This window comes from Terrapene carolina, unplaced genomic scaffold (genome assembly GCF_002925995.2).
Source record: "Terrapene carolina triunguis isolate 2854851 unplaced genomic scaffold, T_m_triunguis-2.0 Scaffold495, whole genome shotgun sequence".
Classification (NCBI taxonomy): Eukaryota; Metazoa; Chordata; order Testudines; family Emydidae; genus Terrapene; species Terrapene triunguis.
This window is the reverse complement of record NW_020664846.1, coordinates 2,141,975-2,155,523: the sequence shown is the minus strand read 5'-3', so window position 1 is coordinate 2,155,523 and position 13,549 is coordinate 2,141,975. Positions and strand designations below refer to the sequence as shown.

At 39.8% G+C, this 13,549-nt stretch overlaps 1 protein-coding gene across 1 annotated transcript in view; it reads right to left on the bottom strand.

The window, feature by feature from the left end:
* The window catches only part of MYO1D (myosin ID), a 337,265-nt gene that overhangs the window by 130,227 nt on the left and 193,489 nt on the right, over nt 1-13,549 (bottom strand). Inside the window, exons 17-19 of the mRNA XM_026658646.2 lie at nt 10,782-11,005; nt 9,387-9,531; nt 8,373-8,477 (exon numbers count right to left, since the gene is read on the bottom strand). Of these exons, the coding sequence (XP_026514431.1) occupies nt 8,373-8,477; nt 9,387-9,531; nt 10,782-11,005 (474 nt within the window). The remainder of the gene's footprint in view (nt 1-8,372; nt 8,478-9,386; nt 9,532-10,781; nt 11,006-13,549) is intronic.

The window sequence follows — 13,549 nt, the reverse complement described above, 5'->3', positions numbered from 1 at the left end:
CCTCAATATATGTTTCACTTTATATGCATCCGAAGAAGTGGGTTGTAGCCCACGAAAGCTTATGCTCTAATAAATTTGTTAGTCTCTAAGGTGCCACAAGTACTCCTGTTCTTTTTGCGGATACAGACTAACATGGCTGCTACTCTGAAACCTGTCACTATTTTAGCTGAAAAATCCTAGCAAACAAGTTAGTACTATTACACTAATCCATACACATTCTTTCTAAAGCCCCACAAACTTTAAAAAATAGTAATTTTCAATAAAAATAGGCTCAGAGATTACACTCTAAAACATGTATTTACTTGAACACAACAGAAGAAAGACCTTTTCCAACAATACAATATTTCTATTCTTTTGTTTTCAACAAAATCGGAAAAATAAAAGCCAGGAGCAAAGTGGTCATACAGTGCCCTTTGTGTAAGGAAAAGTAGGAAGGACTTCACTGCTACAAGATTCTAGAAGGAGGTTCAGAGATTCAGAGAACCCCCAAACAACTAAGTTGGCATATACTACAAAAAATTTCAGCCAATCAGATCACTTAGCTAGTAGAACATCCCAATGATGCTTCTTCAAAAAGGGATGTTAAAAGCAACAGTAAAATGTTCCATTGTACTACTTCATGTGGGGGAGACACACACATCACCTCAAGATGTGGGGTGGATGCAAAACATTTTTAAAATTAAATAGATTTTTAAATGTAAATCAGATATGACTAGTTCTTTACTTTATCCCATTTATAGTCTTAAATTACTAATGTGGGTGTTTTAGACTTGTTTAGTTTCCTAATTGTTAGTAGAGTTTCAGATTTTACAGAAATTTTTGTCTATTAGGAAATTTCAGATTTAAAGTGCTCAGCTATGTTCAAGGCCCCTCATTTCTGTTTTTATTTTGTTTAAAATTTCCTGGGAATTTATCAGTGTTTATAATAAAGATTACAAATGGGTGAAAATCAGTGAAAAAAAATTAAACTTCACAGTTTTCTGGGTAAATATCAGGGTTAATATTAGGGGATAGGAAGTACAAATAATTAACTATACATTAACAGTACGTATACAAATGCACACACATGCGTGTGTATACGTATCTTCCACTACATTATTTTGACAGACTTGCATTTACACTTAGACTACTTCATTATTAACAGCAACACATCCATTTAATGTAGTAGATTGGATTTGCTGAACATAATGAGAATTTTCATATACAGGAGTGATCCAAAGTTCAGGTGAACATTAGTAAAGCTAGTAAAATTAGCATTAGCTTTTGTAAAGCCTGGGAATTGTTTTGGGTAAAAAACGAAAATAAAGAGTCGTAGTTATGCTGTAAAAAACAAGTCCAGGGCCTCATTGACTGCCTTACTGAGAGATCAACACAAACCCAAACACATCATTGATAAATCCATATCCTGTGCTGTATTTGCAACCAATACCATCTGCCAATATACTGAACAAACTTCCACAAGACAGGAAAGCTGAAATGCTTCACCCAGGCTATACTCCTTCATTAGGGTGCGTAGTTGGAACTCAATGGGAGTTGAGCTACTTTTGAAAATCCCATCCTTAGGCGCCTAACTATAATTTGGTCTATGTGTATAAGAAAGATCACAATAACTTTATTACTGAATTGAAAGTCTAAATAACTTTCATTGCTAGTATTGAAGAAATGTTGTTTTGAAGTGACATTTTATACCACTAAAGTTTTAAACAAAAATACAAGTTCAGCATTTGAAACTGCAAACATTTATGTGTAAGCTTAACTTCAAGAACATAAGTAGTTCAATTGATTAGTCATGTGAGTAAATTTACATAACTGCTTAAGTTAAATGGATTAAAAACTGGCTGAAAGGTCTCAAAATGTAATTGTAAACAGGGAATCGCTACTGAGTGGGTGTGTTTCTAGTGGGGGTCCCGCAGGTTCAGTTCTTGGTCTATGCCATTTCACATTTTTATCAATGATCAGAAAGAACAAAATCATTGACAAAGTTTGCAGACGAAAAAAGTTGGGGGAGTGGTAAATAATGAAGAGGACAAGAGCGATCTGGATCACCTGGTAACCTGGGTTCCCGCAAACAATATGCATTTTAATATGGGTAAATGTGAATGTATACATCTAGGAACAAAGAACGTAGGCCATACTTCCACAATGGGGGACTCTATCCTAGGAAGTGGTGACTCTAAAAAGATTTGGGGGTCATAGTGGATAATGAGCTGAATGTGAGCTCCCAGTGCAATGCTGTGGCTAATGCGATCCTTAGATACATAAACAGGGAAACCTCCAGTAGGAGTAGTGAGGTTATATAGAGGTCACTCTAGTGTATTTGGCACTAGAGTGACCACTGCTGGAATACTACGTCCAGTTCTGGTGTCCACAATTCAAGAAGGATGCGGATAATTGGAGAGGATTCAGAGAAGAGCCATGAGAACGATTAAGAATTAGAAAACATGCGTTATAGTGACAACTCAAGGAACTCAATCTATTTAGCTTAACAAAGAGAAGGTTATGGGGCTCCTCAATCTAGCAGACAAAGGTATAACATGGTCCAATGGCTGGGAGTTGAAGCTGGACAAATTCAGACTGGAAATAAGGGGCAAATTTTTCATAGTGAGAGTAATTTACCATTGGAACAACTTATGAATGGTAGATTCTCTCACTGACAGTTTTTAAATTAAGATTTGATGTTTTTCTAAAAGTTCTGCTCTAGAAATTATATTGGGGAAGTTCTCGGCCCGGTGTGATACCAAAGGTCAGACTAGAAGACAACAGTGATTCCTCTGGCCTTGGAATCTATGAATCTAAGTGTTTGCTGGATTGGGACCTTCATCTACTTAATAAGATTTCAAGATTGTTATTCTGAAGCCTAGAATGACTGCTGTCAGTGTGGTGTGATGGAAACAGCTCCTAGCATGGCTGGGGACTCTGTGTTCAGTATACCACTAGGTTCAGTCATCACTGGGTTTTGTTGTCTTACTATCAAATTTTTAAGTTCAGCCATTTTTACTATGTGCAGTGTACGGCTACAGTATAGCATGTACCTCTGCCATGCGAAGAGTCCTAGACCATTATATCAGAGGTAATAACAAATCACCACTCTTACTTTACATCTAATTAGCATGCAACAATTTGATTGTATAAAGGAGACTACACAGACGGTGGATTGATTGGCCCATCACCTACACAAATCAACAATCTCCCAGCACAACCCCACAGGCGCGCACACAAAATGATACAAACAACATATACAATAACCCCAAACACACACAGCCGCTGACTTCAGCACACACTTATTTGCTATCTACACAACTCTTCCAGCACAATCCCCTAGACACAGATCAACACAACCATCCTTTAGGTGAAAGTGATCATAAAATGGCAGAATTCATGATTTTAAGGAATGGTAGGCGGGAGAACAGCAAAATAAGGACAATAGATTTAAAGAAGGCAGACTTTAGCAAACTCGGAGCTGGTAGGTAAGATCTCATGGGAAGCAAGTCTAAGGGGAAAAACAATTGAAGACAGTTGGCAGTTTTTCAAAGAGACATTATTAAGGGCGCAAGAACAAAGGAAGTATGGTAAGAGACCACCCTGGCTTAACCAGATGATCTTCAACAATCTGAAACTCAAAAAAAGAGTACTACAAAAAGTAGAAACTAGGTCAAATTACAAAGGATGCATATAAACTAGGGCTGTGAATTAATCGGAGTTAACTCAAGCGATTAACTAAAAAAAATTAATCGTGATTAATCACACTGTTAAACAATAGAATACCAATTGAAATGTAGAAAAACGTCCAAAAATATTTAATACATTTTTAAATATATTGATTTCTATTACAAGACAGAATACAAAGTGTACAGTGCTCACTTTATATTATTTTTTATTATATATATTTGCACTGTAAAAATTATAAACAAAGCAATAGTATTTTTCAGTTCACCTCATACAAGTACTGTAGTGCAATCTCTTTATCGTGAAAGTGTAATTTACAAATGTAGAATTATGTACAAAGATACATAACTGCACTCAAAAACAAAACAATGTAAAACTTGTAGGCTCTAAAGTCCACTCAGTCCTATTACTTGTTCAGCCAATCACTAAGACAAACAAGTTTGTTTTCATTACACTGCTGCGTCCTTCTTATTTACAATGTCACCTGAAAGTGAGAACAGGCGTTCGCATGGCACTTTTGTAGCCGGCGTTGCAAGGTATTTACATGCCAGATATGCTAAACATTCGTATGCCCCTTCATGCTTCGGCCACCATGCTTCCATGTTGATGACGCTCGTTAAAAAAAATGTGCTAATTAAATTTGTGACTGAACTCCTTGGAAGAGAGTTGTATGTCTCTGTTTTACCCTCATTCTGCCATATATTTCAAGTTGTAGCAGTCTCGGAAGATGACCCAGCACATGTTCATTTTAAGAACACTCTCACTGCAGATTTGACATAACGCAAAGACGGTACCAATGAGAGATTTCTAAAAATAGCTACAGCACTAGACTCAAGGTTTAAGAATCTGAAGTGCTGTCCAAAATCTGAGAGGTTTGGAGAATGCTTTCAGAAGTTTTAAAAGAGCAACACTCAGATGCAGAAACTACAGAACCTGAACCACCACAAAATAAAATCAACTTTCTGCTGGTGGCATCTGACTCAGACGATGAAAATGAACATGCGTCGGTCCGCTCTGCTTTGGATTGTTATCGAGCAGAACCGGTCATCAGCATGGACGCACGTCATCTGGAATGGTGGTTGAAGCATGAAGGGACATATGAGTCTTTAACGCATCTGGCACGTAAATATCTTGCAATGCCGGCTACAACAATGCCATGCGAATGCCTGTTCTCACTTTCAGGTTACACTGTAAACAAGAAGCAGGCAGCATTATCTCCTGCAAATAGTAACCAAACTTGTTTGTGTGAGTGATGGGCTGCAGTAGGACTGAGTGGACATGTAGGCTCTAAAGTTGTACATTGTTTTATTTTTGAATGCAGTTATTTTTTGGACAAAATTCTACATTTGTAAGTTCAACTTCCATGATAAAGAGATTGCACTACAGTATTTGTATTAGGTGAATTGAAAAATATTATTTCTTTTGTTTTTTACAGTGAAAATATGTGATAAAAAAAATAAAGTGAGCACTGTACATTTTGTATTCTATGTTGTAACTGAAATCAATATATTTGAAAATGTAGAAAACATCCAAAATATTTAAATAAATGGTATTCTATTATTGTTTAACAGCATGATTAATCATGAGAATTTTTTTTTTATTGCCTTGACAGCCCTAATATAAACATATAACACAAGTATGAAGGGACAAAATTAGAAAGGCCAAGGCACAAAACAAGATCAAACTAGCTAGAGACATAAAGGGTAACAAGAAAACATTCTACAAATACAATAGAAGCAAGAGGAAGACCAAGGACAGTGTAGGCCAGTTACTCAATGAGTGCGGAAAAACAGTAACAGAAAGTGTGGAAATGGTAGAGGTGATTAATGATTTCTTTGTTTTGGTTTTCACCAAGAAGGTTGGTGGTGATTGGACGTCTAACATAGTGAATGCCAGTGAAAAGGAGGTAGGATCAGAGACTAAAATAGGAAAAGAACAAGTTAAAAATTACTTAGACAAGTTAGATGTCTTCATGTCACCAGAGCCTGTGAAATGCATCCTAGAATACTCAAGGAGCTGCCTGAGGAGATATCTGAGCCATTAGCGATTATCTTTGAAAAATAATGGAGGATGGGAAAGAAGACTAGAAAAGGGCAAATAAAGTGACAATCTATAAAAAGGGAAATAAGGACAACCCAGGCAATTACCGACCAGTCAGCTTAACTTTAGTACCCAGAAAGATAATGGAGCAAATAATCAAGCAATCAATTTGCAAACATCTAGAAGATAAAAAGGTGATAAGTAACAGTCGGCATGGATCTGTCAAGAACAAATCGTGTCAAACCAACCTGATAGGTTTCTTTGACAGGTTAACAACCCTTGTGGATGGGGGGAAGCGGTAGATGTGGTATATCTCGACTTTAGTAAAGCTTTAGATACTGTATCGCATGATCTTCTCATAAACAAACCAGGGAAATGCAACCTAGATGGAGCCACTATAAGGGGGGTGCATAACTGGTTGGAAAACCATTCCCAGAGAACAGTTATCAGTGGTTCACAGTCATGCTGGAAGGGCATAACGAGTGGGGTCCTGTAAGGATCAGTTCTGGGTCCAGTTCTGTTCAATATCTTCATCAATGATTTAGATAATGGCATAGAGAGCACACTTATAAAGTATGCGGATGATACCAAGCTGAGAGGGGTTGCAAGCGCTTTGGAGGATAGGATTAAAATTCAAAATGATCTGGACAAACTGGAGAAATGGTCTGTAGTAAACAGGATGAAATTCAATAAGGACAAATGCAAAGTTCTCCACTTAGGAAGGAACAATCAGTTGCACACATACAAAATGGGAAATGACTGCCTAGGAAGGAGTACTGAGGAAAGGGATCTGGGGGTCATAGTGGATCACAAGCTAAATATGAGTCAACAGTGTAACACTATTGCAAAAAAAGCGAACATCATTCTGGGATGTATTAGCAGGAGTGTTGTAAGCAAGACACGAGAAGTAATTCTTCCACTCTGCTCCGTGCTGATTAGGCCTCAACAGGAGTCTTGTGTTCAGTTCTGGGCACCACATTTCAAGAAAGATGTGGACAAATTGGAGAAAGTCCAGAGAAGAGCAAGAAAAATGATTAAAGGTCTAGAAAGCATGACCTACGAGGGAAGATTGAAAAAAATGGGTTTGTTTAGTCTGGAGAAGAGAAGACTGAGAAGGGACATAACAGTTTTCAAGTACTTAAAAAGTTGTAACAAGGAGGAGGGTGAAAAATTGTTCTCCTTAACTTCTGAGGATAGGACAAGAAGTAATGGGCTTAAATTGCAGCGATGGAGATTTAGGTTGGACATTAGAGAAAAACTTCCTGTAGGAAGCACTGGAATAAATTGCCTAGGGAGGTTGTGGAATCTCCATCATTGGAGATTTTTAAGAGCAGGTTAGACAAACACCTGTCAGGGATGGTCTAGATAATAGTCCTACCATGAGTGCAGGGGACTGGACTAGATGACCTCTCAAGGTCCCTTCCAGTCCTATGATTCTATGATCCACCCAACAACATAACCAGCACACACACCACCAAACATCATTCTGAAGCCTAAAATGTCTGTTGAGTCAGTGTGAAGCAATTGTAACAGCTACAAGCATGGTTGAGAGCTCTTTGTTTAGAATATCACCAGGTTCAATCATCACTGGGATTCACAGTCTGTTACTCTCCAATTTTTAAGTTCTCAGTCATTTTCAGCTGTTTTAAATTTTTACACATTACTTTACAAATTACACCTGTGCAACAGCACAGGCTTTCAGATACTAGTTTTAAATATTCTGTTTTTTGTCTACAGCCATTTCATAACATTCAAATAAGATACCCTATCAAATGTAGCATTTAAAAACAGCATAATTTACTTCATTACAAATGTTAATCTCAATTTGCAATAGCACAAACTTTCAAGTTAGTTTTACAAATCTTCAACCTGACTTAAATCAATAATTTGAAATTGCCTTGATTTAAGTGTCTCCACCCTGGAAAGAGACTTCCAATCAGACCAAAATCAGCTACACTTAATCCAGCCTGGCTTCATCTCCCAGGTGGTCAGAGGTGTCCCCTAAAGTGAAGGGTTCCTTGTTAGCTTGGGTATTAAGAAAGCAGTGGCCCAAAACACGAATGTTGATACTTGAAACATAACAAGGATAGGATGTGACCATTCCTTCAAACAAACTAAATCCTAAAGTTTTCATTTCTTGGTCAAAATCCTTGCTAAAAATAGCCTATATACTGGCACTATGATCTAGCCTCCCTGGTTTCAGTGGTTGCTGAATAGTGTTTTAAACATGAATCCTTTGCACCAGAAGGAAGGATTGAACACGGAGACTGCAGTTTACCATCAGGGCTCTTACAACACTAAGCAAAAGAATTACTATACCACTTCACAATACATCACAAAGGAATTTAGAGAATAGTTTGTTACCCAGTGCCTGTGAGCTTTAGTGGAAAGCAACCTTCAATGACATGCCTTCTGTTTGGGCTGCTGCTTTGAACTCCACCTGATATATTACAGAAGATAAAATATCTACTCCGAACTCAATCTCCCTAAAGCAACAAACGATCAGATAAGGCTGCTCAGAATTCAAATCTTTTCTCCTCATCCTTAGCATCAGAAAACTTCACTTCAGCCACAAGAAAATAAGTTTGTGGCATTTCTATTCCCAGCCTAGCTTTTGACTTTCTGTAGATTTCTCTCCTCCTCTATCAACCACTCATTCTGTTTACCTTGCGAACGTGACATGAGAAGAGCACATTCATGTACTTGTCCTTCCTCTTCAACTCATTGGCAATAAGGATGAAAGAGCCTGTGGTCTGAGGGTTATCTGGTTTCTGGAAGAGCAAACAAAGACAGACACATAATTTTTCTTAATTACCAAATAGAGCAATCATGCTTTGTCAACCTAGGCCTGATGGAATGGCAAGCTCACCAAGAAGTCTGTAATACATTCCCTTATCAAGAGACTTTATCAGTCATTTAGGGGAAGGGATAGCTGAGTGGTTTGAGCATTGGTCTGCTAAACCCAGGGTTTAGCAATCCTCCAATCCTTGAGGGGGACACTTAGGGATCTGGGGCAAAATCAGTACTTGGTCCTGCTAGTGAAGGCAGGGGGCTGGACTCGATGACCTCTCAGGGTCCCTTCCAGTTCTATAAAATAGGTATATCTCCATATATTATTCCTTGCACTACAGAAACACAGCATCCTGAGTTTTACATGCTTTTCTAAAGGACCTTTTAGAAACAAAGGGCTTAAGGGGAAAAGGAAGGCTCTAATAAGCTGGAGCTACCTTTGAGGAAGACACATAAGGAGATTTCCACTACGCTCTCAGAGGCAGACAGTTTAGCATTTTTTTCCGCCTAGTCCTTCCATTTAAGCTAACTACTGCAATTTTAGTCTCATGTTGCATTTTCCATCCTATCTCTGGCCACTGGAAGAGTCAACTGATGATATTAATTGGTATCTTGATTAACAGGTCTCAAGAATAATGGTCTCAAGAATAATGAGAATTAGGTTTGGTATTTACAAAATTATAGTTCTTAGCATAGTAAACGTTGGAACCATTTTGAAATGATTTACAGATTACTTCTTAATGGAGGAGTTGGAATGCATTTAATTTTTAGAACACACACAGTTTTCAGACTCTCCTCTCCAGATTCCCTTAGGCCTCACCAGGGAAACGCTTCCCTATTCAGCTGCACTGAATAGACTAAAGTCTGAACATTTCTATCACAGCACTCACCGATGCAATATAGTTACCCTCCCAGGCTCTTTGTAGCCCAATATCTGCTCTGTGACCCTTCAACAATTCCATGGCAGCAACCTTAGCCCTGAGCTGAGGCAGATCTTCTGGTGGGATGCTCTTGATGAGCACATTTGCTCTCCACCTAAAAAAAGAAAATAGAAATCAACTCCAAAGTTTATCTGTGCCCCATAGCAAGACCAGACTAATCTGGAGCCTTACCTGATTTACATTGGGAGGGTCAGGGGTAAACAGACTTTTCTAGCTGCCATTATTCAACTGAAGTCATTTTTCAAGCAACACGCTTAAAGTGACTTTGTAAGAGATGGCATCACAATATTGGAGACAATAAACATGGAACTCCATGTTTATTGTCTCCAATTCCACAATAAAATGTTTTCATATCTGCTAGTCCTGTAAACATGCCCTGGCATCCAAGAATCATGCTGGGCTGTTAGCATATCACCAGTAATAAAGGTTCTGCAAGCCAAATTCTTGGCTCAGCTATCCCATTTCCCTTTAATGACAGCCCTTAATTGAATCCAGGTATCCCTAATTCCCCATGTAGGTATCCCTAATTGACTTGAGGAAACCCCGTCTCAGTTTATACATACTCCCCGGCGCGTATTTTAGGAGATGAGGGCAACTTTGTCGCCCGCCTCTCAGGCTTATCTCGAACAGGTCCTGCAGAACGATGTTCCCCACTCACCCCACACCCTCCGGATCTTTTCATCAGGCCCCTGTCCCGTGAGCCTCCCCGGCTACCCCACCCATATATACCTTGTGTGACCTGCAGCCAGTTTGCTTTCGAACTGTGCCACAGGCATATCTGTACATGCTCGTGCTCCATACTCTCCATTTCCTCACCCTCGTGTCCCGCACTGACACTAAATGGCGGGACCTAATGCCACCTGCTGAGGTGGAAGTTCCTCTCTCCGCTCACGTATCCGGGCAGAGTTCCTCTGGGCAGTGTCCACTGGCTCCCTTGGCACCTTCGAGGAGCAGTGGGTGCTGTCCAGGGTTCTCTGCTCGCTGTCCCCTTCAAGCTCCCTATTTTTGACCCTGTGACCCACACACCCATCCTTGTTAGTTTTTCAGCTGCCCCCCCTTAATTATTTGAGTCCCGGGCTCAGTGGATCCTCCCCATAGGCAGGGGGAGGGTCCTTTAGCCGTGGGCAGGCTTGTACCTGCCCACCTCCCAGAACCCAATATGAGGACCCTTTTACAGCCATCCAGTCTGACTTTGTCACAATATGTCTTCTACAGAATAAAGGTACATCTACTATATGAAAAATATATTCACATAAGAATCAATGGCCATTGTTAATTCTTATGTTTTAGTTTATGACCAATGATGCCTCTCATTTAGAATGAAATAAAGGGTTTTCCTTGCACCTGTGATAAATTGCCTGCAGTGCTTCTTCGAAACGGCGCAGCACTTTTGGAGGGCTGGGCCACTTCACATGCTTGCCATAATCCCTCATGGACCTCACGTTATGGAAGCGCCGGGTGACCTCACGGATGTAGGACTTCACCTTGTAGCGGCGGTAGTACTTAATTATTGTGAGGGCAGCCCTTGTCCTCTTATACCGAAGGCGGGCTAGTGTGCCCCTCCAGACCTAGAGGAGGAGAAGAAGAGTTGAGATTTTTAACAATACGAAGGTGTGAAATCATTTACCTTCTAATTTACTTTCACGTTCTGTTCCTACCCAAGTTCTGCAGCTTTTGTGCAGAAGGAAAAAAGAAAGTTAGTGATGCAGTTCGGGGGATTCGCTTTTCTGTAAAACATAAATTCGGTCAAAAATCCTGTTATATGGCTGCTAATCCCAGAGCTGCTTCCATTCCTATGTGTTTAGGGAGCAGAATTTTAGCGCAGTATCACCTAGAAATGAATAAAATAAATTCAGCAAAAGAGTAATTGATTTCAGCCATCACCCTTCTATGGAATTAAGCAAATCTTTGGTTTGAGTTACATCCCCAAACACTTCATCCCTCGTGTACTACTGTGCCACCTCCCTGCATTACAGGACTGGAGGAAAGGGAAAGGAAGAATGACAGGACAATAAGTATGGTGACCTCTGCTCAGCCAGATTCATCAGCACTCCCAGGATTCCCTGTTACATATATATCCTAGAGTGCACCACAAAACTCTGACAAGAAGCAGAAAATCTTGTATGCTCTCAGACTTCCTTTCAGACATCCCATGCAAATAAAAAGGTAAGCCTCAGAGTGCCTGCTTTCAAGAAGAGAGAAGATGGGTGAGGTAATATTTTTTAGTGGATCAACTTCTTTTGGTGAAACAGACAAGCTCTGTGTAGCTTGAAAGTTTGTCTCTCTCACTAACAGCAGTTGGTCCAATAAAATATATTACCTCCTCCGCTTGTTGCTCTAATATCCTGGGACCAACATGGCTGCAACAACATTGTTTTCAAGTAGTCTTCCCACAGCAAGTGCTGACCTGTCTGCAGTTCTGCCTCTATCAACACTAGACTCTTGATTTCATTACAATGTATAAGAGGAAAATTACCTTCACATGGGGGAAAATGCATTGCCCTAGCTGAGCAGGTAGCATTGTTCCTATCTTGTAACCAGATAACTTTAATATGTTCATTTGAGTGCTCTCCAGCTAACATGCACATTCCTGAGAAATCAGCAAACAGCTGCCCTTCCACTTTAGTATCATCTACCAAGATGAAGGCTTATATTTTTGTTTCCTCATAGGGTTACACTTGAAAGATAATGAGCCTCCTACCCATGAAAAGAGTGCTTCACAATTCACTCAGGGCTCTGCTAGAGAATTTATTTCTCTCCTGAGCCCCACATATGCACATCGAGCCTTCTATTTACACAAGGATTAATCACCTAAGGCGATTTCCAGTGTGGTATTTATTTATTGTATGAAGCAGTGTCAGAAGTTCTCTCTTGCAAGGTTTACTAAACAGCTTCCCATATGTGTGAGAAGATTCAGGAGTACTGACAGAGGAAAAACAGATATATAGATGCTCTTCACTAAAGAGCTAGAATATTTAAAGAGACACTAAGGCTCATGGGGCCTAAAAGGTACTGTAATATTTTCTCAGAATGACCCTCTCCTCATTTTCGCTTTTAACTCAAAGCCCTTGGGTAGTATCAAACATCTCTAACCAATGGCTGGCACCTCACACTCAAGAGACTAGGCTTATTCCTGAAACAGACAGCAGGCTGCTCCCTTAAGTGCTAGAACATGCTGTCTCTGTAGTAATGTTCTCACCTTTAGCATGCCAAGAACTAAGGAGGAATCTGATCCCCTATGTAACATTGCCTAAGCCCTTGACTTCCAGGCCAAAACAATTCTCCCACTACTTATTCCCTAGTATTTGCATTTTTTGTTAGCTGGTAACCACAACACAACAGATTGTGAGTCAATCTCCCCACCAGACATGTCCCAGGGGTGAAGACAGTCCTTAGAGTACACAATGTTAGACCATTCTCTACACCTTTCTGCAGAAAATCCAGGCTTTAGACACTTGCAAACGTCAACCTTTTAAGGAAGCATTTGCAGAATATGCACTATGGCTTATAGTATGGCCAGAGGGGATTATGTTCCAGGTAGCTGGAAGCATATTGTTACATATTGGCTAAGACCTTCCTTTCATGAACCAAGCCCTCAGAAATAAGATTCCTAGATTCCAAGGCTGGAAGGGACCATTGTGATTATCCAGTCTGATCTCATCTATAACAGGCCATAGAACTTCCCTCAAAATAATCCCTAGAGCAGATCTGTTAGAAAAACATCCAGTCTTGATTTTAAAATGGTCAGTGATGGATGGTTAATCACCCTATTAAAAATGTATGCCTTATTTCCAGTCTGAATTTGTCCTGCTTCAACTTCCAGCCACTGGATCATGTTATACCTTTCTCTTCTGGCTTGAAGAGCCCATTATCACATATCTGTTCCCCATGTAGGTACTTATAGACTAATCAACTCACCCCTTAACCTTCTCTTTGTTAAAATAAATAGATTGAGTTCCTTGAATCAATCACTATAAGAAATGGTTTCTAATCCCTTAATCATTCTCATGGCTCTTCTCTGAACCCTCTCCAATTTATCAACATCCTTTTGGAATTGTGGACACCAGAACTAGCCACAGTACTCCAGCAGTGGTTGCTCCAGTGCCAGACAG